The sequence below is a fragment of the Torulaspora globosa genome, chromosome 1 (assembly GCF_014133895.1).
Source record: "Torulaspora globosa chromosome 1, complete sequence".
NCBI classification, from domain to species: domain Eukaryota; kingdom Fungi; phylum Ascomycota; class Saccharomycetes; order Saccharomycetales; family Saccharomycetaceae; genus Torulaspora; species Torulaspora globosa.
Window position 1 is genome coordinate 530,424 of NC_050727.1, and position 24,058 is coordinate 554,481.

General features: G+C 44.8%; 16 protein-coding genes and 1 non-coding gene across 17 annotated transcripts; 8 read left to right on the forward strand and 9 right to left on the reverse strand.

The window, feature by feature from the left end:
- Positions 1 to 174: 174 nt before the first annotated feature.
- HLJ1 (type I HSP40 co-chaperone HLJ1) lies at positions 175 to 852 on the reverse strand (the record flags this gene model as incomplete). The annotated part of the gene is made up of 1 exon (XM_037281242.1): positions 175 to 852. The coding sequence occupies one exon, from the start codon at positions 850 to 852 to the stop codon at positions 175 to 177; it is 678 nt and encodes a 225-aa protein (XP_037137137.1).
- A 1,200-nt stretch (positions 853 to 2,052) lies between these two features.
- On the forward strand, positions 2,053 to 5,340 carry POL3 (DNA-directed DNA polymerase delta POL3; the record flags this gene model as incomplete). The annotated part of the gene is made up of 1 exon (XM_037281243.1): positions 2,053 to 5,340. The coding sequence occupies one exon, from the start codon at positions 2,053 to 2,055 to the stop codon at positions 5,338 to 5,340; it is 3,288 nt and encodes a 1,095-aa protein (XP_037137138.1).
- Positions 5,341 to 5,431: 91 nt separating this feature from the next.
- Positions 5,432 to 6,697, reverse strand: DUN1 (serine/threonine protein kinase DUN1; the record flags this gene model as incomplete). The annotated part of the gene is made up of 1 exon (XM_037281244.1): positions 5,432 to 6,697. One exon carries the CDS (start codon positions 6,695 to 6,697, stop codon positions 5,432 to 5,434), a length of 1,266 nt encoding a protein of 421 aa, XP_037137139.1.
- Positions 6,698 to 7,099: 402 nt separating this feature from the next.
- Positions 7,100 to 9,391, reverse strand: CVM1 (Cvm1p; the record flags this gene model as incomplete). Its single annotated transcript, XM_037281245.1, has 1 exon — positions 7,100 to 9,391. The coding sequence occupies one exon, from the start codon at positions 9,389 to 9,391 to the stop codon at positions 7,100 to 7,102; it is 2,292 nt and encodes a 763-aa protein (XP_037137140.1).
- A 140-nt stretch (positions 9,392 to 9,531) lies between these two features.
- ATG16 (Atg16p) lies at positions 9,532 to 9,912 on the forward strand (the record flags this gene model as incomplete). The annotated part of the gene is made up of 1 exon (XM_037281246.1): positions 9,532 to 9,912. The coding sequence occupies one exon, from the start codon at positions 9,532 to 9,534 to the stop codon at positions 9,910 to 9,912; it is 381 nt and encodes a 126-aa protein (XP_037137141.1).
- Positions 9,913 to 10,392: 480 nt separating this feature from the next.
- On the forward strand, positions 10,393 to 10,465 carry HG536_0Atrna1M. The gene has a single exon. It is a non-coding gene; the product is annotated as a tRNA-Met (tRNA).
- A 123-nt stretch (positions 10,466 to 10,588) lies between these two features.
- GET3 (guanine nucleotide exchange factor GET3) lies at positions 10,589 to 11,650 on the reverse strand (the record flags this gene model as incomplete). Its single annotated transcript, XM_037281247.1, has 1 exon — positions 10,589 to 11,650. The coding sequence occupies one exon, from the start codon at positions 11,648 to 11,650 to the stop codon at positions 10,589 to 10,591; it is 1,062 nt and encodes a 353-aa protein (XP_037137142.1).
- A 207-nt stretch (positions 11,651 to 11,857) lies between these two features.
- Positions 11,858 to 12,673, forward strand: BUG1 (Bug1p; the record flags this gene model as incomplete). The annotated part of the gene is made up of 1 exon (XM_037281248.1): positions 11,858 to 12,673. One exon carries the CDS (start codon positions 11,858 to 11,860, stop codon positions 12,671 to 12,673), a length of 816 nt encoding a protein of 271 aa, XP_037137143.1.
- A 64-nt stretch (positions 12,674 to 12,737) lies between these two features.
- On the reverse strand, positions 12,738 to 13,205 carry MRPS8 (mitochondrial 37S ribosomal protein uS8m; the record flags this gene model as incomplete). The annotated part of the gene is made up of 1 exon (XM_037281249.1): positions 12,738 to 13,205. One exon carries the CDS (start codon positions 13,203 to 13,205, stop codon positions 12,738 to 12,740), a length of 468 nt encoding a protein of 155 aa, XP_037137144.1.
- A 167-nt stretch (positions 13,206 to 13,372) lies between these two features.
- Positions 13,373 to 14,089, forward strand: AIM36 (Aim36p; the record flags this gene model as incomplete). Its single annotated transcript, XM_037281250.1, has 1 exon — positions 13,373 to 14,089. The coding sequence occupies one exon, from the start codon at positions 13,373 to 13,375 to the stop codon at positions 14,087 to 14,089; it is 717 nt and encodes a 238-aa protein (XP_037137145.1).
- Positions 14,090 to 14,135: 46 nt separating this feature from the next.
- SNU23 (U4/U6-U5 snRNP complex subunit SNU23) lies at positions 14,136 to 14,699 on the reverse strand (the record flags this gene model as incomplete). The annotated part of the gene is made up of 1 exon (XM_037281251.1): positions 14,136 to 14,699. One exon carries the CDS (start codon positions 14,697 to 14,699, stop codon positions 14,136 to 14,138), a length of 564 nt encoding a protein of 187 aa, XP_037137146.1.
- Positions 14,700 to 14,803: 104 nt separating this feature from the next.
- Positions 14,804 to 15,550, forward strand: TPP1 (polynucleotide 3'-phosphatase; the record flags this gene model as incomplete). The annotated part of the gene is made up of 1 exon (XM_037281252.1): positions 14,804 to 15,550. One exon carries the CDS (start codon positions 14,804 to 14,806, stop codon positions 15,548 to 15,550), a length of 747 nt encoding a protein of 248 aa, XP_037137147.1.
- A 25-nt stretch (positions 15,551 to 15,575) lies between these two features.
- Positions 15,576 to 16,844, reverse strand: RPN6 (proteasome regulatory particle lid subunit RPN6; the record flags this gene model as incomplete). The annotated part of the gene is made up of 1 exon (XM_037281253.1): positions 15,576 to 16,844. One exon carries the CDS (start codon positions 16,842 to 16,844, stop codon positions 15,576 to 15,578), a length of 1,269 nt encoding a protein of 422 aa, XP_037137148.1.
- A 284-nt stretch (positions 16,845 to 17,128) lies between these two features.
- On the forward strand, positions 17,129 to 19,585 carry PMT1 (dolichyl-phosphate-mannose-protein mannosyltransferase PMT1; the record flags this gene model as incomplete). Its single annotated transcript, XM_037281254.1, has 1 exon — positions 17,129 to 19,585. One exon carries the CDS (start codon positions 17,129 to 17,131, stop codon positions 19,583 to 19,585), a length of 2,457 nt encoding a protein of 818 aa, XP_037137149.1.
- Positions 19,586 to 20,001: 416 nt separating this feature from the next.
- HG536_0A02920 (uncharacterized protein) lies at positions 20,002 to 21,879 on the reverse strand (the record flags this gene model as incomplete). The annotated part of the gene is made up of 1 exon (XM_037281255.1): positions 20,002 to 21,879. One exon carries the CDS (start codon positions 21,877 to 21,879, stop codon positions 20,002 to 20,004), a length of 1,878 nt encoding a protein of 625 aa, XP_037137150.1.
- A 399-nt stretch (positions 21,880 to 22,278) lies between these two features.
- Positions 22,279 to 22,683, forward strand: SRP14 (RNA-binding signal recognition particle subunit SRP14; the record flags this gene model as incomplete). Its single annotated transcript, XM_037281256.1, has 1 exon — positions 22,279 to 22,683. The coding sequence occupies one exon, from the start codon at positions 22,279 to 22,281 to the stop codon at positions 22,681 to 22,683; it is 405 nt and encodes a 134-aa protein (XP_037137151.1).
- Positions 22,684 to 22,735: 52 nt separating this feature from the next.
- Positions 22,736 to 24,046, reverse strand: UBX3 (clathrin-mediated endocytosis regulator UBX3; the record flags this gene model as incomplete). Its single annotated transcript, XM_037281257.1, has 1 exon — positions 22,736 to 24,046. One exon carries the CDS (start codon positions 24,044 to 24,046, stop codon positions 22,736 to 22,738), a length of 1,311 nt encoding a protein of 436 aa, XP_037137152.1.
- Positions 24,047 to 24,058: the final 12 nt, after the last annotated feature.

A 24,058-nucleotide genomic window follows, 5' to 3' on the forward strand; every position in this document is an offset into this window, starting at 1 on the left:
ATTCAGCATGATACAATCTCTATGTAAATGTAACACCAATATATGCATTTGACTTTGAAGATGCTAGATGCCGGTTTTGCCGGGTTTTGAAGACCCGTCAGTAGTTAACTGACATACGCCTTAAGTGCCCGTCGTTAAACTACGCCTATCTAGGTTCTCCGGGGAAGAAAACCGCTATCCAAACAACAGTCTTTCCAGCAGTGGTACGAGGAATAGAAGTAGCAACGGCAAAAGTACCCTCAAATTCTGATATAGATCTGGCTGCTCATTTTGCTGAGCCTGTCGTTGCTGCTGGTGCCGAGCTCGCCTAGGCACGTTTGTGTACACCTTGAAGCCGCCAGGGCCACCAAAAGTGAACGATGTGGCACCTCCATCCATAAACGGATGACCACCAAACGCATTGCCACCGAACGGGTGACCACCAAAAGGTCCACCACCACCCATATTGAAGAGAAAGTCAAATATATCCTCTCTGGGGTCTCTTGCTGCTTGGCGATTGTAAAAGGAGTTCTCAAACCCTGCTGGGAATCCCGCACTGCGGAACGAACTCCCCGACGCAGTTGGCATACTTCTATCGTCCGGATCCCTGCCGAGCCTATCGTAGATTTGACGTTTCTCGTCATCGCTTAGCACTTCAAATGCCCTATTAATCACTTTGAAGGCCTCACTGGCTCTCGGATGGGGATTTTTGTCCGGATGCAGTTTGATCGCCAGTTTCCTATATGATTTCTTGATTTCAACGTCATTGGCACCTCTATCCACTCGCAGGACATCATAAAAAGCTTGCTTATCTTTCGACAGTACCTCCAATGCAATTTTCTCCTGTTCTTCTGTATACGATGGGCTCGACATCGCTGTCTTTTGATTCTTGCCAAACGGAAAACGCTCGCTGGCTTCGTCGAACTTCTCTAGCTCAATGCCACACTCGACACTACTTCAAAGCTTATATTGCCAGATAGACAGTCCGCTGTATCGTTAGTCACTCAGCCAGCTTCTCTTTAGTTTGTTGCGATTCTTGGCCACTTTTTTTGTCCGCTTAAGATGTCACCCTGGCATTAAACGTCGAGAAAGCCCGTATAAGTGATGGTTGATGAACTTGGTGTTAAAATTCCATTGCCACCGATTGACTCCTGTAGATAAGTAGATCCAATGTGCCGATTTTAGTTAGCCCAGTCGCGTATCTGTCTTGGCTCTCAAAGTCTTACTTCAGAGCCCTCCGGTATGATGGGTGCTTCGTATCTTATCGAGCAAAGGGCAGGAAGAGGAGTTTCTTGGGAGTATGCGTAGCTTGTTGTTTGTCAATGCAGTCTATCTTCAAACAGACGCCGGAACACAGCCTTTTGACAGGATACGGTTTTGATAGGATACGGCAATACCAGTAGCAAAAGCAGCGGGTTCGAGGCCGCAATAACTCTCTTGTCGTGAGTTCTGCGTGAAGATCAGGTACCAAAGGCAGCTAGATACTGCTTCATTTTTGAAGGACCCGCTGTGCGACCAAATAGCTCGGCGGCTAAAAAGTTGCCACAAAAGCATCCACCAGACAAGCTGCCGTAAACCTATGGATTTTCCCAGTGGTTCAATCTAGTTGAAGCAACTATAGCGGGAGAGTTACGTTCCATTGCTGGTTCCAGGATGGCTCCATAAGGCGGGCCTGAAACACTCGAAATTCGCAAGCAAAAGCCCATCTGGTCCATCTAGCTCGGTTGCTCGCTGCTGAACGCCCATAGGCCTAGCAACCGTGGATTTGGCACTGAGAGGCAGACTGTAAGCGTCCGTCTAGTTTCGGCTGCAGCATCAAAAGAGGTTGTTCCAGGCATCTAGAAGGAGCTCAAACATCTGAAGACGCCACTCAGCAGACCACAACAAGCTTATCGGCCAGTCCTAACAGCTCTTTGAGATCGGCTTATTTCACGTGTATTAAGACTGACGCGTTAGAGCCTTCTTCCATCTCATCTCTACATACAATAAGGACTATCAGCTGGAAGGATAGCCTCTAAAGATCAACCAGGAGCTCAGCTGAAGGACCGGTCTGGTTTGAATTGGACGTGAGACATGTCGTCAGACTTGAAGAGACCGGGTGAAGAGGATGACACGCAGGGTACTCCTGTAATGGAGAAGAAGCTGAGGTTGCAATCTGCAGATCATGGAGTCGGGAGTGAGCCAGTCTCTACGTTAGATATCATCCCAATTGAAGATTTTACGAAGTATAAGTCGCAGGGTTACAAAGCTAAGAGTGATGAGAAACACGGAACGGAATTGAAATCTAGTTTCGAGGAGGAATTGTCGCAAATGGACCATGAGCTTGCGGCCAGTCAAGAACGTGAGACGAGCGTCTATGCAAGAGCTCCACTGCCAGAGGATTTCTCTTCAGAGACTCATGATATCTCCTTTCAACAGCTTGATGCGGAGCAAAGCACACTGCCAGGGTTCACGGACGAAAATACTTCCACTGTGGTAAGATTTTTCGGTGTCACAAATCAGGGCAATTCGATTCTCTGCAATGTGACGGGTTTCAGGCACTACTTGTATGTTCCTGCACCAAATTTCCCAGAAGCACAGGACCGAGGGCAATTGGACAACTTCCTCAAATACCTCAGAGATAACTACGATAACTTGGTGGATGACATCGAGGTAGTGCCAAAACAGTCGATATGGGGGTATTCAGGCGACTCCAAGCTGCTGTTCTGGAAAATATACGTGACACATCCGAGCGGCGTCAACAAGCTGAGAACGGCGTTTGAAAGGGGCCATCTTACATACAAATCATGGTTTGAGGGAGGAATTACGACATACGACAACATAGTTTATCCTCTGAGGGTTATGATAGATTGTGGCATCGTTGGGATGTCATGGATCACGCTACCGAAGACTAAATATATCGAGATACCAGAAGAGGAGAGGGTCTCCTCTTGCCAGTTGGAAGTCCGTATCAACTACAAGGATCTGATTGCCCATTCTGCAGAAGGGGAATGGTCACATTCTGGACCTTTACGTATTCTGTCCTTCGATATTGAGTGTGCTGGAAGAGTAGGTGTCTTTCCGGAGCCTCAACATGATGCAGTTATACAAATTGCAAACGTTATGAGTATTGCTGGAGCACGCAAACCTTTCATTCGAAACGTATTCACCGTCGGTTCTTGTGCTGCGATTACCGGCTCGCAAGTGTTTCCGCATGACTCGGAGGAAGAAATGCTAAGGCATTGGCGTGATTTCGTCGTCACTGCAGATCCTGATATAATCATTGGGTACAACACATCAAATTTCGATTTTCCTTATTTGATTGACCGTGCAAAGGCGCTGAAAATTGATACTTTCCCATATTTTGGGCGGCTAAAGTTTGTTAAGCAGGAGATTAAGGATTCTGTTTTCTCATCCAAGGCTTACGGTACAAGGGAATCTAAAACCGTCAATATTGATGGCCGTTTACAGCTTGACCTGTTGCAATTTGTCCAGCGTGAGTATAAGCTGAGGTCGTACACATTAAATGCCGTGTCAGCCCATTTCCTGGGAGAGCAAAAAGAAGATGTCCACTATAGTATAATCACGAAGTTACAAAACGGCGACAGCGAAACGAGAAGGAGGCTAGCAGTCTATTGTTTAAAAGACGCCTATCTACCTCTTAGATTAATGGAAAAACTTATGGCGCTAGTGAATTATACGGAAATGGCCCGTGTTACCGGCGTTCCGTTCTCGTATCTATTAAGTCGAGGACAGCAGATCAAAGTTGTGTCCCAATTGTTCCGTAAATGCTTGCAAATTGAGACAGTCATCCCCAATATGCAATCTCAAGGAACAGACGAACAATACGAGGGTGCAACCGTTATTGAGCCTATTCGTGGCTATTATGATATCCCTATTGCCACATTAGATTTCAGCTCACTTTATCCCAGTATCATGATGGCCCATAACCTTTGTTACACAACCTTATGTAACAAAGCAACAGCGGAGCGATTAAACCTGAAGAAGGATGAGGATTTTATAGTGACGCCAAATGGTGATTACTTTGTAACACCTAAGTTGAGGCGTGGTATTTTACCTATTATTCTAGAGGAGCTCATCAGCGCAAGGAAACGTGCTAAGAAAGATCTGAAGAACGAGAAAGATCCATTTAAGAGAGACGTGCTTAATGGTAGGCAGCTGGCATTGAAAATTTCCGCAAACTCCGTTTACGGTTTCACGGGTGCCACAGTTGGGAAGCTGCCTTGTTTGGCGATCTCCTCGTCCGTCACTTCTTTTGGTCGTGACATGATCATGGTGACCAAGCAATCCGTGGAAGAGAAGTATTCAATTAAGAACGGATTCAAGCATGATGCCCTTGTGGTTTATGGTGATACTGATTCAGTAATGGTGAAATTCGGGACTACGGACTTGAAGGAAGCGATGGAATTGGGGGCGGAGGCAGCAGCATATGTTTCGGGCCTCTTCAAAGATCCAATAAAGCTGGAGTTTGAAAAGGCCTATTTCCCATATTTACTGATCAATAAAAAGAGATATGCAGGGCTTTTCTGGACAAATCCTGAGAAATATGATAAATTGGACCAAAAGGGTCTTGCTTCGGTCAGAAGAGATTCGTGCCCATTAGTATCCATTGTTATGAACAAAGTTCTTAAGCTTATATTGATTGAACGAAATGTGGACGGCGCCCTGGATTTTGTCAGAAAGACCATTGATGACATTTTGCATAATAGGGCGGACATATCGAAGTTGATCATTTCCAAGACGTTAGCGCCCAATTACACTAATCCACAGCCGCATCAAGTTTTGACAGAGAGAATGAAGAAAAGGGATGGTGTTGGTCCCAATGTTGGCGACCGAGTTGATTATGTTATAATGGGAGGGAATGACAAGCTCTATAACAGGGCCGAAGATCCTCTCTATGTCCTAGAGCACAACATTCAACTCGATTCTCGATATTACTTAACTAACCAATTGCAGAATCCTGTCATCAGCATCATCGCTCCAATCATTGGTGAGAAACAAGCCAATGCCATGTTTGTGGTGAAATCAATTAAAATCAATACAGGTAGCATGAAAGGTGGTCTCATGGGCTTCATTAAAAAAGTTGATTCATGCAAAAGCTGCAGGAGTCCTTTAAAACCAGGCGAAGGCCCACTTTGCTCCAACTGCAAGGCCAGATCTGGAGAACTGTATATCAAGGCACTTTACAACGTGAGAGATCTCGAGGAGAAGTTCGCTAGACTGTGGACGCAATGTCAACGCTGTGCTGGAACCCTACACAACGAAGTCCTCTGCTCAAACAAGAACTGCGACATCTTCTACATGAGGGTTAAGATGAAGAAAGAGCTGCAGGAAAACGTCAATCAATTAAGCAAATGGTGAAAAAGCCATTGACCCCGTTATGGTCACTATAGATAACATTGTAAAATCAATAATCAATGTACATCCTGCATCCTGATTCTGAATCTTGCTGTTACACCTGAGATAGCTCCGAATATGTTTTAGGAATCTTTGCCGGAGAAACCTGAAGTCTCTCTATGTCACTTGAAATGGTACTGCTTTGAGCACTATGGTCGAACCAGGGATGTACCATCGTATCGTCTACACTGTAGCGATCCGCTGGATTGACGACTAATAAATGAGTGATCAAATGCAAGGCCGAATCTTCAATATCATCCCAGTACGGTGAGTAGAAGGCAAAGCTACCTTGCGCAATTTGCTCTTTCAGTGATGGAGGACCCAATGTTTCGCTGAATGGTGGAAAACCACAGAGGCAAACGTAAAGCAACACTCCAGCGCTCCACATATCTACTTTCGAACTGTAATCTGTCTTTTTCAAAACTTCAGGTGCAACATACGACGGTGTCCCACATAACGTATTTGTAAACTGTATTTCTCCCGTAAACTTAGCCAAGCCGAAATCAGCTATTTTCACTTGGATGTCAATCTCATCATCGTCCCAAGGTCCGTTCTGTAATTCTTCTGGGTGCTTTCTTCTCTTGATATCTAACAGTATATTTTCTGGTTTGATATCTCTATGAATGATATTGAGGCCATGCAGGTACTGCAGACCAGTGAGAATCTGCTTGAAAAGAGCCTTTGTCTCATCTTGCCGGAGATGCGTTTTTCTTACTATTCGGTCAAAGAGTTCGCCGTCGTCGATCTTCTCCAGGATCAAGTATTTCTGGATCTGTGCCTTGCTCACCGGCTCCACATAACTGTCCAGTAACTTGACAATGTTGGGGTGGTTTACTCGCATCAGGATGTCGATCTCCTCTCGAAATTGCTTATTCTTCTTTTGATCATCGTTTTGCTGAGGATGAAAGATCTTGATCGCTACAACTTCCTCGGTACTCTTATTGACACCTTCTCTCACAGTAGCATAATGCCCCACTCCAAGTCCTTTCCCAATAATGTACTTATCAAATACCGACTGGGACTTAGGTTTAAGTAGTTTCCGAGTGCCTGCCTCGCTACTTGAAAGCCCTACCTTGGGCTTTTTGAATACACCTTCTTCAGAGCGAGTACCAACAGTATTCTGTGGACGACTTGGATCACCTTGGCCAGAGATGTACTTAAACAAAAACGAACAGCTTTTTCCAAAGACCAGCTTATCGCCATTCTTCAGGATGCTATCCTTCTTGACTATCCGGTTGCCATTGATGAAAGTCCCATTCCTGCTCTTATCAACAATGTTGAGTAGAGTTCGTTTGACACCATCTACGTCCATTTCAAGCATGTAGAGCTTACAATGAACAGTGGAGATATCACACTCGTTGAGCACAACATCGCATTGCCTGCTTCTGCCAATAGAAGTGATCGGCGTGTTAAATAAATCAATGCTCTTCTCCTTGCCAGGTATAAGATTAACTAACCGAGCAATCGCTATCTTGGACCTACCTGCATCGACTGGATCAGACTCTTTTTCAACTTGATCTGCACATTTCTAGATAATAATCGCAAGAGTTAGTCTCTAATTGACGATAAGGTTCGATATCTGATTGATTGCTCAATAACATACCCTTTTCAACAATGAGCTGGTCATTTTTGGCCAGCTTAGTTGCCGATGACAGAGTGCTTTGGTTATTCACTTTTCATAAGGCAGCGATTCTTACGCTTATAAGAAAAAGCCTGCTTGATTCTATTTACCTGTTATATCTTGCAAAAGATGTGAGAATTCGTTGTAGAGCGACAGCACACTTAGAATGTTCTTCAGCTGTTTCAAGCCTCTAGTTGGAGGGTCCCAATCTTGATAGCTCTCCCAGATCTGCTTTAATCGGCAGATCGCCTCTTGATTGTTTCTCTGAAACATGGTTGGATCGGCATACGACTGCTGCCAAAGGGAGTAGCCGAGCGATATGCTGAAGTTCAGTCCCTCTGGGTGCTCCTGATGCGGTAGATTGCGTAGCTTAGCGTAGTCCGAGATGAATTCGTGAAACTTCCATACCAGATCGAATTGATTGACCGCGTTGAGTATACTTTGCGGCGCTGAATGGTCATCTAGCAGCCGTAGGTGCTTCTTTATCAGGGGCGATCGGGTTTTGATTGTGTTCTCGATGAAAGCACTGTACACCGTATCGTCGTCGTAGATCTCGGAGTGAACTTTCAAGACTTCAGGACTTCTGCTGTTATGGTAGAGAGCAAACTCCATGAACTTGTGGACAGTAGAAACGCTCTTCGGGAGCTCATCGTGGGGCCCTTCAGTATCGGGTCGCGATTTCGCATCTATCTCTTGCAGCCAGGTTTTCATTTCGCTTAGCTTCTGTTTCTTGAGACTCGGTGACATAGTGTTCTCGTTGAACGATCTTGATATGAAAAAAGGACTGAGCAGCTTCATTATTGGGACAAATTCAGTGTATCCCAGGTTCAGCGCCAACAGTAGACAATTCAACAACGTAATCTCAAAAGCCCGATTTCCGGGGATTCTGATTGTACATTCGAATTTTGGCGTCTTGATATCAACGTCAGGTATATCCCATTTATCTGGATGCTTCAAGTCGCAGCCCAGGTGTCTACCGTCGCACCACAGGTTTCTCAATATTTTGGGATGGACATAATCGATCGCCAACTTTTGGGATGCCGTCATAAAGTTGTCATATATTTTTCCACAAAAATTCAATCTAAAAGAATCCCAGTTATAAAGCAACCAATCCAGGTTTTTCTGAACCAATTTTGATTCTTCAGAGTCCAATTTCCTGTAATGTCGGTGCTTCAGCAAAATTTCCTTTTCCTCTTTTCCCACACCTTGAAATAGCTGCTTTTCTCTCGCCTGCTGTATCTTTTGGTAGCTTCTTTCATCGCTATTGATTGCATCAGTGCTATGGTCCCAAAATCTATAACCCTGCAAGATGGACTCAATTGCTAATAAACCAACAGGAATGGAAGCTGCAAAACCCAGAACATCATGATTTTTTAAGATATATTGGGCTAATGATATGACCAGAGGGACACTATGGTACACGCCAATAAAGAATATGGATGATACATCTTTAAAGATATCTTTCCAGTTATCCAAGAGTGCGATAGTTTCCTTCAAAACGGTATCTAACTCCTTGCTATCAAGTGGACATTCAAAAGAAAGCGAAGATATAGCTGATGGTACTTCATGATCCACCGATTGTGCCAATTTTCTTGCAAGATAGTATGCAGAGCGCTGCTCTCCCAGAGAAAACTTTTCGTACTTGTCCGGGAGGCTACCAACAACTGATATAATGAGAACGTTCTTACTGCGTAGAAGGCCATCGGTGTTTTCTTTCAGATAAAGATGTTTCTCACTTGGAAAATTGTAATAGCTCTTGACCGCTGCGGCCACTTTGCTCTTCAGCGATTGAGTATGCAGAATGTCAAGAGGTGATCGTGATGGCATAATCAAAGAATCTTGAAGATAAACCTCATATCCCGTGGCGGTTATTGCAGGATAATGTTCCAGAGGAAACGGGCAATGCTCGGAGCTTGTGCCCTGGACACTTATCAGACCCGATCTTTGAAGCCATGATTTTGAATTATCGTTTATTGCCGTGAGGTCTTCGAACCAGCACCACGAATTGGCACGTCGTGCTACTTTCTGCAAGGAATCCTCTTTCACACGCCTCAGTTGTACCTCATTGAGCTGAGAGTAATGTATTCCAGCCTCAATGATAAAGGCATCTTCATGGTTTCCAAGACCGATTGAAGAAACCTTAGACATTAGATTAGCATACCAGCTCTTGTTATCCGCCGTTTGATCTGCATTATGAGATTCGTTCTTCACGTCCTGCGTATTGTTTAAAGCCGTTTCAGTTACTCCTGCTGCATTTGAACTTGCTACCTCTGTATTGGTAGTGTCATGAGCGTCTTGATTCGGGCAGTCCTGTTGCTGTGTTTTAATGCCACGAGAGTTCCACCATAATCTCCAACCAGCTTGTCCTTCCGTAACGCTAGGTTCCTCATTCATTTACTCCAGGACTGAGTGAGTTGAAAGAGATATTTAGTTTGTGTCCAAGGAAGGGTACTTGAGATGGTCTTCTTTGATCAACTAAGTGTTATGCGATACTAGGAAAATGGTCAGAACACGCTGAAGAAGTGCTCTGAGAAATGGATGAACTGTTGATTGAGAGGCTTCAGGAGCGTGATGAGACTGAAAGCCGGTTCAGCGAATTGTTTGAGGAAGTGGTTCTGAGTAGTAAAGGGATCGCTAAAAAGAGTTCATCAGAGGACTCACTTAGACGGGCAGTTAGCCAATTGCGCAAGGAACTGGGAGACAAGGATGCTGAGATAAGAAAGCTGAAAGAGGTGATCAACGTTAGGAACAAAGATTTCGAGAAGCTCAACGACGAAATCATCAGCTTGACCATCGAAAACAACCTGACAAATAGAAGGTTCACAGAGCTCGAAGCTGAACACAATAAGCTGGTCAAAAGATGGGTTGCGAAAGTGCAACAAGAGGTGGATCGACTAAACGCAGGCTTTGGATAGCCTCTTCTCGGTAGTTTCTCGAAGAGACCTCATCTTGAAGTTTGACTAATGAACCTGAGAGCAAGACGACAACTTTCCATCAGATTGGTAGGAAAGTTGGTTTAGTCCATTCAGCACAGTATTCCGTTGATGTGCCAACTGGTTTGAAACCAAATGAAGGCTCATCCGGCAGACATGAACAGCCCAAATTCGAGCGTATATAGTACAAAAGAAGAGAAGGAAGCAGCCCCTTCGACCAGATAAGAACGGGAAACACGCGGGCAATAGATGGACCGGTTATTCAGGCTCTGGGTTATACAAAAGTTGTCTGTTGAAACGAACGCAAGGAACACTCGTAAGCTCTCAGTGTGATAACTATAAACCTTATGGGCAGGGAAGTACACAGCTAATATATACTGCAACACAAGATCATATCTTGGCTGTTCTCTCTAGCTGCCGCCGTCTAATAACCTCATATATTTTCAGATTTTGCGCTTTTTAGCTTCAGTAGCTCAGTAGGAAGAGCGTCAGTCTCATAATCTGAAGGTCGAGAGTTCGAACCTCCCCTGGAGCACTTTTTTTGCCTCTAACCCTAAGCTCAGGTTGAACAATTTGGAACCTGAGATCTGTCAATTGTCTCCAGTAAGACTACCTGAGCTTGTAAAGTACAGATGATTCAGCTATCTACGTGCATAGATTAGTTTTTCTCTTCCAGTTCGTAAATAATGGATCCATCCGTGGCAGGATCGTATTCTTTGTCCAAGAATTGGGAGAATTTTTGCAGATTCTTCAGGCCTCTGATCTCTCCAGCACACAAAGGCATCTTAACAACGTGGAAATCTTCGTATAGCTCGTCGATCTGATCGAGATATTTTTTCTGCATTTTCCATCTGGCTTGACACCTCTTACAGTTGTGTTCTTTGTCAAACTCTGCAAACAACAATTGATTGACGATGATGGAATTGACGTCCATGTCGTAGGACATAAGCTCCTGAATCAGTCTCTCCGTTTCGTAAAGAGACAAGAACTCACTGATGCAGACGCAAACGAAAGTGGTCAAGTCCGGATTTGTGAACTGTTGCTTAATGGTCTCAACGTTTTCTTTCAACTGGGCTAGTTTCCCTGCGATATCCACGTTGCCAACACCAGCCAGCGAATTCAACATAGGCCCCAGCTTCCCTGTAATCTCGCCAAATTTCTCTAGCAACTTGGACAGAGTGTTGGGCAACTGAAGAAACCTCAAAGTATGGCCGGTTGGCGCTGTATCGAAGATGACAGTGTCGTAGGATTCGCCCTCACCCTTCTCTTGATTTCTGATGTGCTTCATGACCTCCATAAAAGAAAGAGCTTCGTCGATACCTGGGATGGAACCAGTTAAGTCAGCCAACGCTCCGCCTTGTAGCAAGTTACCCAAACCATCGTCCTCGCCGCCGCCGTTTTGGTTGGCACGCGAAACAGCCATATCATTCATGTCCTTGAGGGCAGCAGAAGGATCAATTTCCATACAGGACAGGTTGTTCATGCCCGTCACCTTTCTAGCATCCTTGCCAAACTTCTCGCCAAACGCATCACTTAGGTTGTGAGCCGGATCTGTAGAGATCAAAAGGTACTGCTTCTGCGGTTGAGCCAATGCCATCTGGATTGCAATGGAGCATGACGAAGTTGTCTTACCGACACCACCTTTACCACCAACAAACACCCATTTGTGAGTAGAAGAAGTGATTAAAGAGTGCAAATTTGGCTCAGAGACTAAATCCATGGTAATTTGACAGTATTCTAAGGTCTTGAAACGCCTATCCTTCGAGCCTCTTGGTGGTTTACTTTCTTTAAAATTGTACAATTAAAGTAGATCGGTCTCGTTTAACACTGTATCGACCATAAAGACAACATCAAAATCTCGAAGATCTAGCGAGAAGTAGGATAAGCCGGAACTCAAATCCTAGATCGTTGTATTGATTCCTGATTGATGTCAGAGGAGGATGATAAGAGAGCTAAGCAGCTGGAAGAGGCCAGAAAGAGGGTAGAAGAACTGAAGAAGAGGAATAAGAAGGATAAGAAGAAGAAGAAGCAGACTAAGGAAACAGAAAAGGCAAGTGAATCAAAAACTGGTTCTCTTGAGATAGCAGAAGAATCATCTAAAGAACCGGAGGTCACTGAGGAGGAGAATGTGGTAGAAGCTTCAACAGAAGAGGTTCCCCAGAGCCAGGACGACACTGCAGCACAGTCTGCAGGCGAAAAGTTGGAATCAAATAGTCAAAAACCGAAGGGTGAGAGCCCCTCCAATGATACTAGTCAGCTGTTTTCTGACGAAGATGAGAAAGAATCCGATTTCATGACTACTATCCAGAAACAGAATGAGGAAGAAGAGATTAGGAGACTTCAAGCGGAGCTGGATGCGAAAGCATCAGAATGCAAAACACTCAAGTTTGTTAACATGGAGCAAGAGACTACGATAGAAGAACTGGAAGCCGAAGTGAAGCGGTTGCTGGAGCAAGTCGCAGCCAGTCAGCAGGAATTGAGCGACACGGCAGAAAAACTAAGGGAAACCGAAACACGATTGGCTGCTGCCGAGCAGCTTGCATCCAATGCTGAGCCGTCACGTCTGCATCTATCTCAGTTTAGTACGGTCGGTCCCGTGGGTTCCACTGAAGAGAGTACACAGCATCATGTCTCGTCTCACGTAATGAACATTGACCGGGAAGCATTAGACAGATGGCGCAATTGGAACGTCGACATGTCTTCTTGGAGAAGCATAGGAGCAGGTCCCATCGTCGAATTCTGACGCGTCCAACTTAAATATAAACATACGCTACTATTTACAGATCGGCTGTTCCATGATCAGATGTTCATTTGACTCTGCATAGAACTTCTCCATCCAGTTTCTTCGCAACTGCTTCGTTGATGTCCACGACAGATTCCTTCGTTCTAACCAGCATCAGCTCGCCCGGTTGTAGCGGCTTAATCAGCCTCACGGTAATGCCAGAACAGAGCTTCCTCATGTCGTTGTGAGACAGATAAACTCTTGTGCTAGGTTTCGATATCAAGCGGCAAGAGCTCAAAATCGGTTTGTTCTCTCTGTATTTCAACCCGATCCATAGTCTTCTCGTCGATATATTATCAGGTGTAACCTCTACAGGAACTTCATCTGGACCTTTTGTAGAGCCTTTCTGCAGTGATGATATGAATCCATGTCTGTACAAGTTGTATGCAAACTGCAGGTGCAGACGAGTGTAAGGAATCGAAGTAAGGCTAGTTCTCACTCGCGAACAATTCTGGATGTGAGCACAGGTATTAGCCAGTTTAACCAACGACATCAGGAGGTTTAGGAGCTGCCAATTGGTCACAGATGTCCATTCAGAGTGTATTATTGTTCACCAATATTTTTTCTCATAATGAGCGAGGATCTCTTAATTATACAGGAAAAATTACAACCTAGCTAGCTACTTTAGTAGAGCTGGAGACAGCCAATTGACCTTGCATCATGCTATGCCTACGAAATATAGTGAAGTATAGGACTAGACTCTCGAGCCGGAATTTACCCTCTTGTCTTGGAGGCACTGCGATCTATAATGGTGTAGGAATCCGCAGTTACGCATCACCAACAGCTGGGAAGAAAACAGAAGACGCCCCAAGCTTTAAGAAGATATTTCTGGTTGCGATCCTTGGAACTTTGGTGTTTATGCAAACAGCTAACTCCTTGGACAAGAATAAGCCCAAAACTTCGTATTCTGAGGAGGAGTTTGAAAATGTTATGAGTGGTTTGAAGAGAAGAGTGAGCCTGTTTCCTGCCGGGGCACTAGAAGTGAAATTGATACCCAGAACGAGTGAGGAAATTTTGAAGAAGGTGCGGGAGGGTTCCGAAATCGTTATTGAGCCCAAGGAAGTAGTTGAGTATTTCAGAGGCCAGAAAGACGGGACGTACGAGGCACTGCTCGAGGAAGTGAAATCCAAACATGGAGCTGATTATTTCGAAAAATTGCCCAACGGGATGCTTGTGATGTTGATTGGGAAATACATGAAGGAGAAGTGCCGGACGAATGACCGAGTGATTATCGCAGATTTTCCTCACAGCATTGCAGACGCCATCAAGTTTGAAAACGATGTATGCACTGTGTCCAAAGTGGTCACAGATAAGGCTAACGCAAACTCAGAAGTGTGTCAGTATTACGAAACAGTCCGCAAAGTCCAGCAGGTCTGAGTTACTAGCCATAGTTCGTCTCATGTATATATTGCTCGCCACTGTCTCATTTCTTGACGCTTCCGAAGGAAGCGAAACCCATGGTCTGTGCTATCAGACTGGGAGGAGACTGTTCTGGCTTTTGCTGAATGCGTTTCTTACGAGGCCTGCTCTCTTTCACCTCTCTACTGCGGTTTTCTTTCACAAATTGTTTAACAAGGGCCTGATACTGTTCTTCAAGCTCTTGCACACTTACATCATCGTTACCTCGCACGTCAAGGACTATTGGCTCGTCGAATATGGCTTCAAATTTGATTTGGTGCGTCTTGTGATTCAAATGATCGATGTATTGTAGGTTATCCTTGAAAGTTAAGTTGCAAAGCTCACAGTAAAACCCAAATTGCCTGCCTTTCTTATAAGAGCTGACCCCAGTTGCCAACACCTTTTGGTTCAGCCCCTTCATGGAGGTTTCCATTAGGGATCTGTGATCCGTGTACTTGGCTTTCAATAGTCGCAATTGATCGTCTGTCAAAGAGCTTTTCAGCGACTCTTGATAGCTTTTCTGGCCCTCTTTGGCCAGCTTCGCATATTCCTCTCTATCCCACGTTCGCCTACCGTAGCTCTCACTCATGATACTTTGCTGTCTGTTGTTGCATCAGTGCTTCTTGGTTTAACTGGCAAGCAGCTTATTTATTGACAAGGTAAGAGCCAACATTCACAATCCAATGGCTAAGAATGTCACATAAGCTCACAGTCCTTCCGCATCTCATAAAGCATACCCCCAAAGTTCATAACCCTGTTAAAGGACCGTTTAACGTATACGCATTTGACCTTGACCATACACTGATCGAGCCCACCTCGCCTGGTGCAAGGTTTAGCAGAACTGCTGATGATTGGAGGTTTATGAGGTTCACACCAGGTAAGACCACCTTAGAGAAGCTTGGTGACATAATCCAAGAAGATCCATCAGCACATATTGTCATATTCTCCAACCAGGGCGGCGTCGTAGCAGTCCCGCCGTCCTCCAAGAGTTGCACAAAGTATACTACCAAGATTCAATTGATCCTTGATGAGATTTCGAGATCAGAGAATGGACTAAATCTACTGGGACGACTATGGATATACGCTTCGCCCAAGAGACCGGCATCATCTGTCTCGGTGAAGAGTAAAGGCAAGATTAAGCAGTCAGTGGTGAGGAAGAATACAAGAACCAAGCAGCTCAAGTTACAGAACTTTTATAAACTCGAAACCGAACAGACTGAGGTTGAAGATCAGTTTGTGAAGATGAGGAAACCAGAAATTGGGATGGCAGAAGAGTTCAAGAAAGATCTATCAGCTTCCTATGAGTCAGCGCCCCAGATAACATGGTGCCATTACTGTGGTGACGCAGCTGGAAGACCCAAGGACTTTAGCGATTCCGATAAAGAGTTCGCCGAAAAACTGGGTGTACTGTTCAAACTACCAGAAGATGTGTTCATTTGACATTTCATTTTGTCGTATCTCTAGATTAGTACAAAACACTGGCTTTCTCGTACAGTTGATCGACAACTGTGTCCAGCTGCCCGATAAGTTCCAATGCACAATCATAAGTGGCATCTTGATGAGGTGTGTCATAAATGTATAGCCAACCATTGCCTTGGTCTAGGACGCCGAAAAATACCTTATCCAATATCATTTGGGAAAGCTTACCTTCAATCTGCTGTGGATCGAGGCCAATCATGTTAGAGATGTGCGAGACCTCGACACACTCAAATGGCTCGATGATCTTACATAAATTCGATTCCAGTAATGTGTCGTACAATGCATTAAAGTGAGATCTGATCAGTTCGTCGCCCATTATTTCCTCTTTGTACTGTCTCATGGCCGCATTGAAGTCCAGCAGGGATCTACTGTTGTATGCCTTTGCGACTTCCTTCATCGCATCGATTCCACGAGACTGATATGTCTCCTTTGTGTACTTGGCATTCAGTATCGTCTTCACCTCATCTATCAAGTTCAACATGATTTTCGAAAGAAGCATGTATTTCAAGACAGTACAGGCTTTCTCGTAGGAAGTATGTGTAGACAAATTGTGGAAGTTCTCGAAACTTTCGTAAAAGTACGAAAATGCCGTCTTATAGTCCTTGTCCTCACAATGTAGTATCCCACTCATCAGGTCCAGCTCTGCAACGGTGGCAGTGGGGCAGTAGATAGAATTTGCTGCAGTTCTTGCAGCCGTCAGCGAAGCCTTAGCCTTCGCCAGGTTTCTCAGCTTGTGGTAAACTTTGCTATCGAGTAAATGCACATCCACCAAAGAAGGCTTATCGTCGAGTTTCTTGAACTCCCTCAGCAATTCCTTATTCAGATCCAGCGAGTCCTTGTACTGTTTCTTGAGATAATACAATGTTGCCAGCTTGATAGACAGCGAATGTTGCAGAAACACTCTTTTCTCCTTCTTGGCAAAATCAATGCTCTTTTGGCAAACATAAATCTGGTCATCGTAAGAGTCAGGCACCTGTTCAAAATCCTCGATCAAAGCTTTCAACACCTTTGCAGTCTTAGACTTCGCAAATTGCATCATATAACCCGTGGTGTTTGGAATATACTCGCGCAACTTAGCTTTATCATTCGTAGTCACGTACAAGTGTCCCAACTCGATCAGGCAGCTTTCGAGTTCGTTTTTACGCTTACTGGAACTTGCATTCTCGGTGTCATTCAACAGCTCCAAATAAGCCTTCTCTGCCTCCGCATATTCCTTGTTGTTGACCAATTCCCTTGCTCTCTCTAATTGGGACATATTGACGGCAATTTTAAACCTCTTATGGCACCAATTGATAGCTACCTGCCCAATTCTGGCCTTTTAAAGGTGGTTTTGCCACCTTTCTTGAGCTTCAGTTCTTATGGAGCATTTCTTCGTCTGAGATGATTTTCTAGGGCTCGAAGAAATCTTGAAATAAGACGTGTTATGTCGATTAAAAGGCTGTAAACCGGTAAAAGAAGAGCAGAATCGAGGTCTTTTATAACCCATTGAGCTGAGTCAAGTAGCCTAAAGGCTTTTTTGATTACGGAGTGATCGGGAAAATGCCAGTCGGAGAAGAAAAGCGATCGTTGGGGGTCGAAAACGAGCCTGTGGTTCCCTTGCAGATCAAACAGGGTCCTGTGAGGCCGTTTGTGGTCTCCGAACCTCCAAAAGAGCTCCATTTTGCTCGTTCATTCCATTCTACGAAAGAAAGACTGCTAGTCGCTGGATTGGCAATTTTCACTTCTGCTGTAAGGCTGTATAACTTATCGCAGCCTAATGAAGTGGTCTTCGATGAAGTGCATTTTGGCGGATTTGCGTCCAAGTATATTAAACGGGAGTTCTTTTTTGATGTTCATCCGCCTTTGGCGAAGATGCTGTTTGCCTGGGTAGCAGCCTTTGCGGGGTTTGATGGCAGTTTTGAGTTCAAGAATATTGGCGATGTTTACCCAGCATCTGTTCCCTACGTTTTAATGAGATCTTTAGCTGCTGTGGCAGGTTCTGTGACCGTCCTTCTGCTTTATTTCACTCTGCGTGCATCTGGTGTGAGAATTTGGGTCGCATTAGCCAGCGCCGTTTGTTTCGCAGTAGAAAATTCCTTTGTGACGATTTCTCGTTATATTCTTTTGGATGCACCATTGATGCTATTCGTCGCAGCATCTGTTTATTGCTTCAAGAAATACGAGCTTTTACCGACAAACAGCCTGCAATCTTTCAAATACTTAGTATTGACTGGTGTTGCGTTGGGCCTTTCAGCATCTGCTAAATGGGTCGGCTTTTTCACCATCGGCTGGGTTGGACTGTTGTGTGTGTGGAGACTATGGTTCTTCCTTGGCGACCTGTCCAAACCGGTTAGCTCCACCATTAAGATCGCCGCGCTCAAAGGTGCCGTCTTACTCGGCATCCCGATGGTCATATATGTGTTCTTCTTTTATGTTCACTTCCAGACTCTGACGATGGATGCTGATGGTGCAGGTTTTTTCTCATCAGAGTTCAGGACTACGTTGGAAGGCAATAAAATACCTGGCAATGTGCTTGCAGAAGTTGGCATTGGCTCGACAGTAACTATTCGTCATGTGGGCACCATGGGTGGTTATTTGCACTCTCATGATCACCAATACCCTGCAGGCTCTCAACAGCAACAAATTACGCTGTATCCTCATTTGGATGGTAACAATGAGTGGATCATCTCGTTGTACAATGAGACTGAGCCATTGACTTCATTCCAAAATTTAACTGATGGTACCAAGGTTAGACTCCAACACTCCATCACGAAGCGTAGATTGCACTCCCATGATCACAAACCACCTGTTTCGGAAAACAGCGATTGGCAGAAAGAAGTGTCCTGTTACGGTTTTGATGGTTTTGAAGGAGATGCAAACGATGATTGGATCATTGAAATTGATGAAAATCTATCTACGCCTGGACCAGCCAGAGAACATGTAAGGGCTCTAGAGACGAAGTTCAGATTGAAGCATGCTATGTCCGGTTGCTACTTGTTCTCTCACGAGGTAAAGCTCCCTAAATGGGGCTATGAGCAACAGGAGGTTACCTGTGCTCACTCAGGTAGACCAGATCTCTTAGTTTGGGTCGTGGAAGGTAATACAAACGAGTTTTTACCTGAGAACGCAGAGCGTATCTCTTATAAACCATCGTCCTTCTTCCAAAAGCTTATGGAGTCGCATGAAAAAATGTGGAAAATCAACAAGAACCTAGTGGAATCGCATGTTTACGAATCTTTACCTTCAAGCTGGCCATTCCTGCTGCGTGGTATTGGCTACTGGTCGTCGAAATATAGACACGTTTATTTGCTAGGAAACGCTATTTTGTGGTGGTCCGTATCATCGTTCATTGGAATTTTCGCTATGATCATCATGTTCGAACTCGGTTCCTGGCAGGTTGGAAAGCCAATTCTACAAGATGCCGACGTTGTAAACTTTCACATTCAGGTGACCCAATATCTACTGGGATTCATAATTCATATCGCGCCTTCGTTTTTGATGAAGCGTCAAATGTTTTTGCACCATTATTTACCAGCTTATTACTTCGGTATCTTGGCTTTTGGTCATGCTTTGGACATTTTTGTTAACTACATCTTCAGAAATAGGAAAGCAATCGGCTACGCTTTGGTCTTTGGTTTCACAGCCTCGACGGTTTATTTCTTCAATTTTTACAGTCCTTTGGCATATGGATCTTTGTGGACTAAAGATCTTTGCAAGAAGTCTCAATGGCTATCTGGATGGGATTACACATGCGATACCTACTTAGACTCCTATGACGAATATGACAAAATCGATTTCTCATCGAGCTCTGCAGCACCTGCGGTCACCCCATATGCCGATATTGATACTCCAGTAGAGGATGAAAATCATGAGGAGATCGACAGCTTTGAGGCTATAATGAACAAACCAGGCGATAAGAAGTTTTTGGATCAAAACGGGAATCCGTTGCAACCTGAAGAGGTGGAAAGAATCTTGAAAGAAGGAGGCGGCAAAATCCAGAAAGTTGAAGACAATTAAGGCTAATAACGCTCATGTGAGACTCGATACAGCTTCAGTTCTAAATAGATACATCTAAATCAAATTGATCGGCCGACGCCTATACTCAAGCGGATCCACCTATTGTCAATCCCTTGACATTCCTCTCACCTCAGATCCCAATATTTGCATTCGTTAAAAGGATTAGCATGCCGGAATGGATAAGTAGTACATTACCGGCACGACTGATCATTGCTTCAATATAATCCTATGACCCACCTGCTGTCCAAAGAACTAGAGGTTCCCTCAGTAGGATATTCGCAATCTTATATTATTGTTAGTAGGGCCTGAACACTAGAGAGCCTTCCTGCTCAATAAACAGCAACATTTTATGATAAGGTCTTAAAATTGTGCTCTTTCAGTACAATGATAATCGGGAGGGTATCCATAGGGACCTCTTAAATCGACGCAGTGTCGGTACTTACGCTCAATTCTCCGTCCACCAAACGTCTCTTGTTCCTTCGATTATGAGTAACAGCAATGATCAGTAGAGCAAGTACCATAGCAAATAAGGAACTCATTGCAGTGGTATGGAAAGCATATCTGTAACACAACGTACCCTTGTCACAGTAGAATTGATCAGGCAGTGTGTTCCTGCTCAGATCAGCTCCTAATATGGAGCAAAACACCTTCACGGTTATCAACCCTCCGCTAGTAATCAATCCCCAAATTGAGCTGAAATTATCCGTGCCGAAAGAGTCTGCTATTATAGGCGGAAATGTTCCAAACAGTATCCCAAAAGCAAATCCGAAGATGGCAGAGCAGTGTGATACGTTGCTGATGTTTTTGGGAACGGATGACACAACATAATCCGGCAGGTCCGATGAGCGGCCCAACATTCGGCTAGATGCCCAGGACATCAGTGCCGCTGCCATTACGACGTTCCATAGCCTTTGAGCCTTCAATTTCTTGATCAGTATGTCAGAGACAGGTCCAGAGGAAAGTCTTCCCAAAAAAGATAAGACGGATATTATTGAGACTTGCAGTGACTGTATCTCCTCGGCATTCAGCCTTCCTTCGCTTGAGGGGGTCGAGGCTATTTGAGTTCGTACAATGAATCCAACGGAATAAATATACATTTGCCCTATTCCTTGCAAAGTCGCCAGCACAATGAGGTAAGCGATAAAGCGTGGCTTCTTGATAGTTTGGGCAACGTGGTTGTTGGCCCAGAATCCAAATCTTTTACCCTTTGGGAGAAATTCGACCGCTTCATCATCCTTCGATTGGAAACCGTGGTTCCCAATAGTAGACAGGATTGGCTCGGAAAGGTCGTCACGAACAAAAGTATCGTGCTTTCCCATAGGAAAGCTCTCACGCCTCTTACTTTGCGGATGAATACTGGTCGAAGAGTACATAGGTCCTGGAGCCTTTGCAGCGGGGGCTTCAGAACTGGGAACATCGCATTCGCGAACTTTTCCCCAGCCCCAGAAAGAAAGTGATCCAGTCAATTCCTTTGACCATATGAAGGATGGTGAGCGTATTCCTGAAACCATCGAATGAAACGACGACGCCAAAGACGAACTCGAGCTGTTGGACACGACGCTTTGCCGGTGGTGTGCTGACGAACCAATCTCAGCATTTTTTTGAGCACCTTGGATGTCGATAGGCCTAGTAATCTGCGCTGCGGAACCCAGCGAGCCGCACGTCCCCACTATATGATTGCTATTCTTTCTCTTCGACTTCTTATGACTAGGATTAACCAGGATTCGCAGTGTCAAACACCCTACAAATATCATCCCAGAACATACAAAAGTTAGAAACTTGAACACCTTGTCGATATCATCACCAAACATCTTAGTGCAGAAAAACGAAAGTAACATTCCGGAAAGAGCGTAGAGTGCCACAGGAAAGGCTCCGGCCGTGCCTCTGTGGTGTGGGAAGTTTGTAGTGCAACATTTGACAGCAGCATAAAACCCTGACACCGATCCAAATCCTACCAGAGCCAACCCAAGGCATATGAGTGCCAGACTAGACAACTCATGGATGTAGCAGTAGTCTAAAATAGAATACGCTGTAAATGTTGCGATAGTCCCGATGAAACAGGAAGCCATAACACTACGGTCAATTACCACACCAGCCAGAAACCCTAATAAAGCGCTCCCAACATTGAGAGATAGCGATAGCATACTAAGCCTGGAGATGGGAAGCTGACATCTACTCAGGAGCTGAGGGCCATAAAATGAAAACATATAGGGCGTTCCAGCGCCCAACGCAACAATGTTGCTTCCAACAAAGCACCATGCCAGTGCGGCACGTTTTGAAGCTTTCGACTCCATCCATTCACTATCAACCCGGCGAGACGCTAAGACACAAAACGATTGAAACTAATCGCTAATGTTTAAGGGTATTTTGTTCTTATCAACCGGCTGCTAGCTCACGCTTTGGCCCGTCGTGTATCCAGGTCTAAAACGACAACAAGTATGAAAAGTCCCGCGATTGGACCAGAAGCAAATTCAGGCGACTAGATAGATCAAACAGGCCTCCAACAGGATCCAATGGCTTTTATATCTGTTAATCTTGGCATCAATGATAGTTATCTGTTTCCACGGCCATAAGCTTCCTTATAGTGTAGGTAACTGGGACTGAAAAATTTCATCATAGTGAACCGATGAGAGTGGTTTAAAGGACCAGAATTGACCGTTGACGGGTCTTCTGTGGCTTTTTAGCGGGCTGCAATGGTTAACGAGGGCTGTCTGAATAATGAGGATTTTTTAGCCAAGGTTCCTGAGTTTTTCAACAATGACGACGAGCTGGTAGTGCATCTTACTACTAAAAGACTGGTAGTTCGAGACCCCGTTGACGGAAATGCCGAGTTTGATAGTGCCAAACAGCCACAATTCGATGTCTCAAAGAAAGCACAAAGCTTGAAGGTTGCTGAAAGCTCCAGTGAGATGTACCCGGTCCTAATAAGGATGCGATACGGCAAACGAAAATGCTCTACCACCGTAACGGCTGATGCATTGGATAAGTTCTGGCAGGACTATTCCTCGGTGGTAAAGAGTTCCATGAAAGGCCTGGTGAAGAAGAAGAAAAAAAAGACCAAGGGCTCTGGCGTGAAGAGTAAAAGACAAAGAAAATAAGCAGACGTCCCCCTGTTTAGAATCATATGTATTCGCCTTTCGGGCTCTTAAATCAATCTAACGTTTCCATGACGATATTGCCCGAAGGATAAAGGCCAGGAACATCTCGGATGGTGGCCGCTGGATCGAGTTCGGTCCTGGGTACCGGCGTGGTCAGGACAAATTTGAAGTCGTGGTTGTAACCTGCCGGAGGTTCGTTGCCGGAGAACGTCTCCGATGAATCTAGGAGGCCCTTTGTGTAGAGCTCGACATAAGCGTAAATTTCCTCTACGGTCAGTGAAGCATCAAACTTACGTATGATCCTCCTGCCATCACCTTCAATTCGTATAGCCACACGACAACTGTCAGCAGTATTGGGAGGCTCGGGATGAAGCCGCGTCTTTCTCCACAGAAGCCATTGCTTTCTTTGTCTTTCCCTGTGCTGCTCCTCCGCCTCTCTGGTCCTTTCGGCTTCTTGCTCTCGTTGGCGCTGTTGATCTGCTCTCAGGGACTCCTCAAACCTGCTATCCTGTTGCTCTCTGATGATTCTTTGTAAAGCAATGTTCTGCCTTTGTTGCCTTATTTGAATCAGTCGAGAGTAGCCCTTGGAAACGATGTTCTCGAGATAATCGGGATCATATCTGCGGACATCTCCCTCCATCCTACCGATGACTTCGATCCTCTTCTCTGCTTTCAAGCACAGAACGCCCAAAAATGGGAATTGCCTAACTTTCAATGCATTGGCCACCTGAAGGCCCTCTGACGTTGTTACATCGCTGAACCACAGCATTATTTGATATTTTCTAATCATTGTGGTAAACTTTTCAGAACAAAGAATCTTATTCACGTAGTCCATACAATTATCCAAAAGTGGGTCGTGTAAATATATGATTGCGAATTTGCATTGCTCAGAACAAGTAGCAAGTAACTCCGTGTAGCTACCTTGAACAATGTCCTGGCTTAGGCTTCCACTTTCCAGATTGTACAATGATCCAAAGCTATACGCCATTCTGTCTTCTGACTCGATAACAAGCGTCCGTTGAGATTCGTTGTTCAAGCTTTCCAACAAGTTATTCAGCCGACTTTTTGGGTCCAAGAATCTCCTTTGCTTCTTCCTGTAGTATCCATTTATGGCGCATAACGGTGATAATATGGATAGCATCAATATTATCAGGCTGATAATATGGTAAAGAAACACAAATGGAATCTGTAGCAAGAGGCTGAGGAATCTCTTCCTAGAAAGCAACCTTTGGGGTTCGTTGGTTTGCGAGGCCTGCTCATCGTTGCCATTCTCGCCCGACAACTGTTCTTCTGGAAATGATCCTGGTATTGGTGTAAATGGAACTTCACCGCCATGCAGCACTCGTCTTATCAGATCCATCATAGGCGGCCTGGG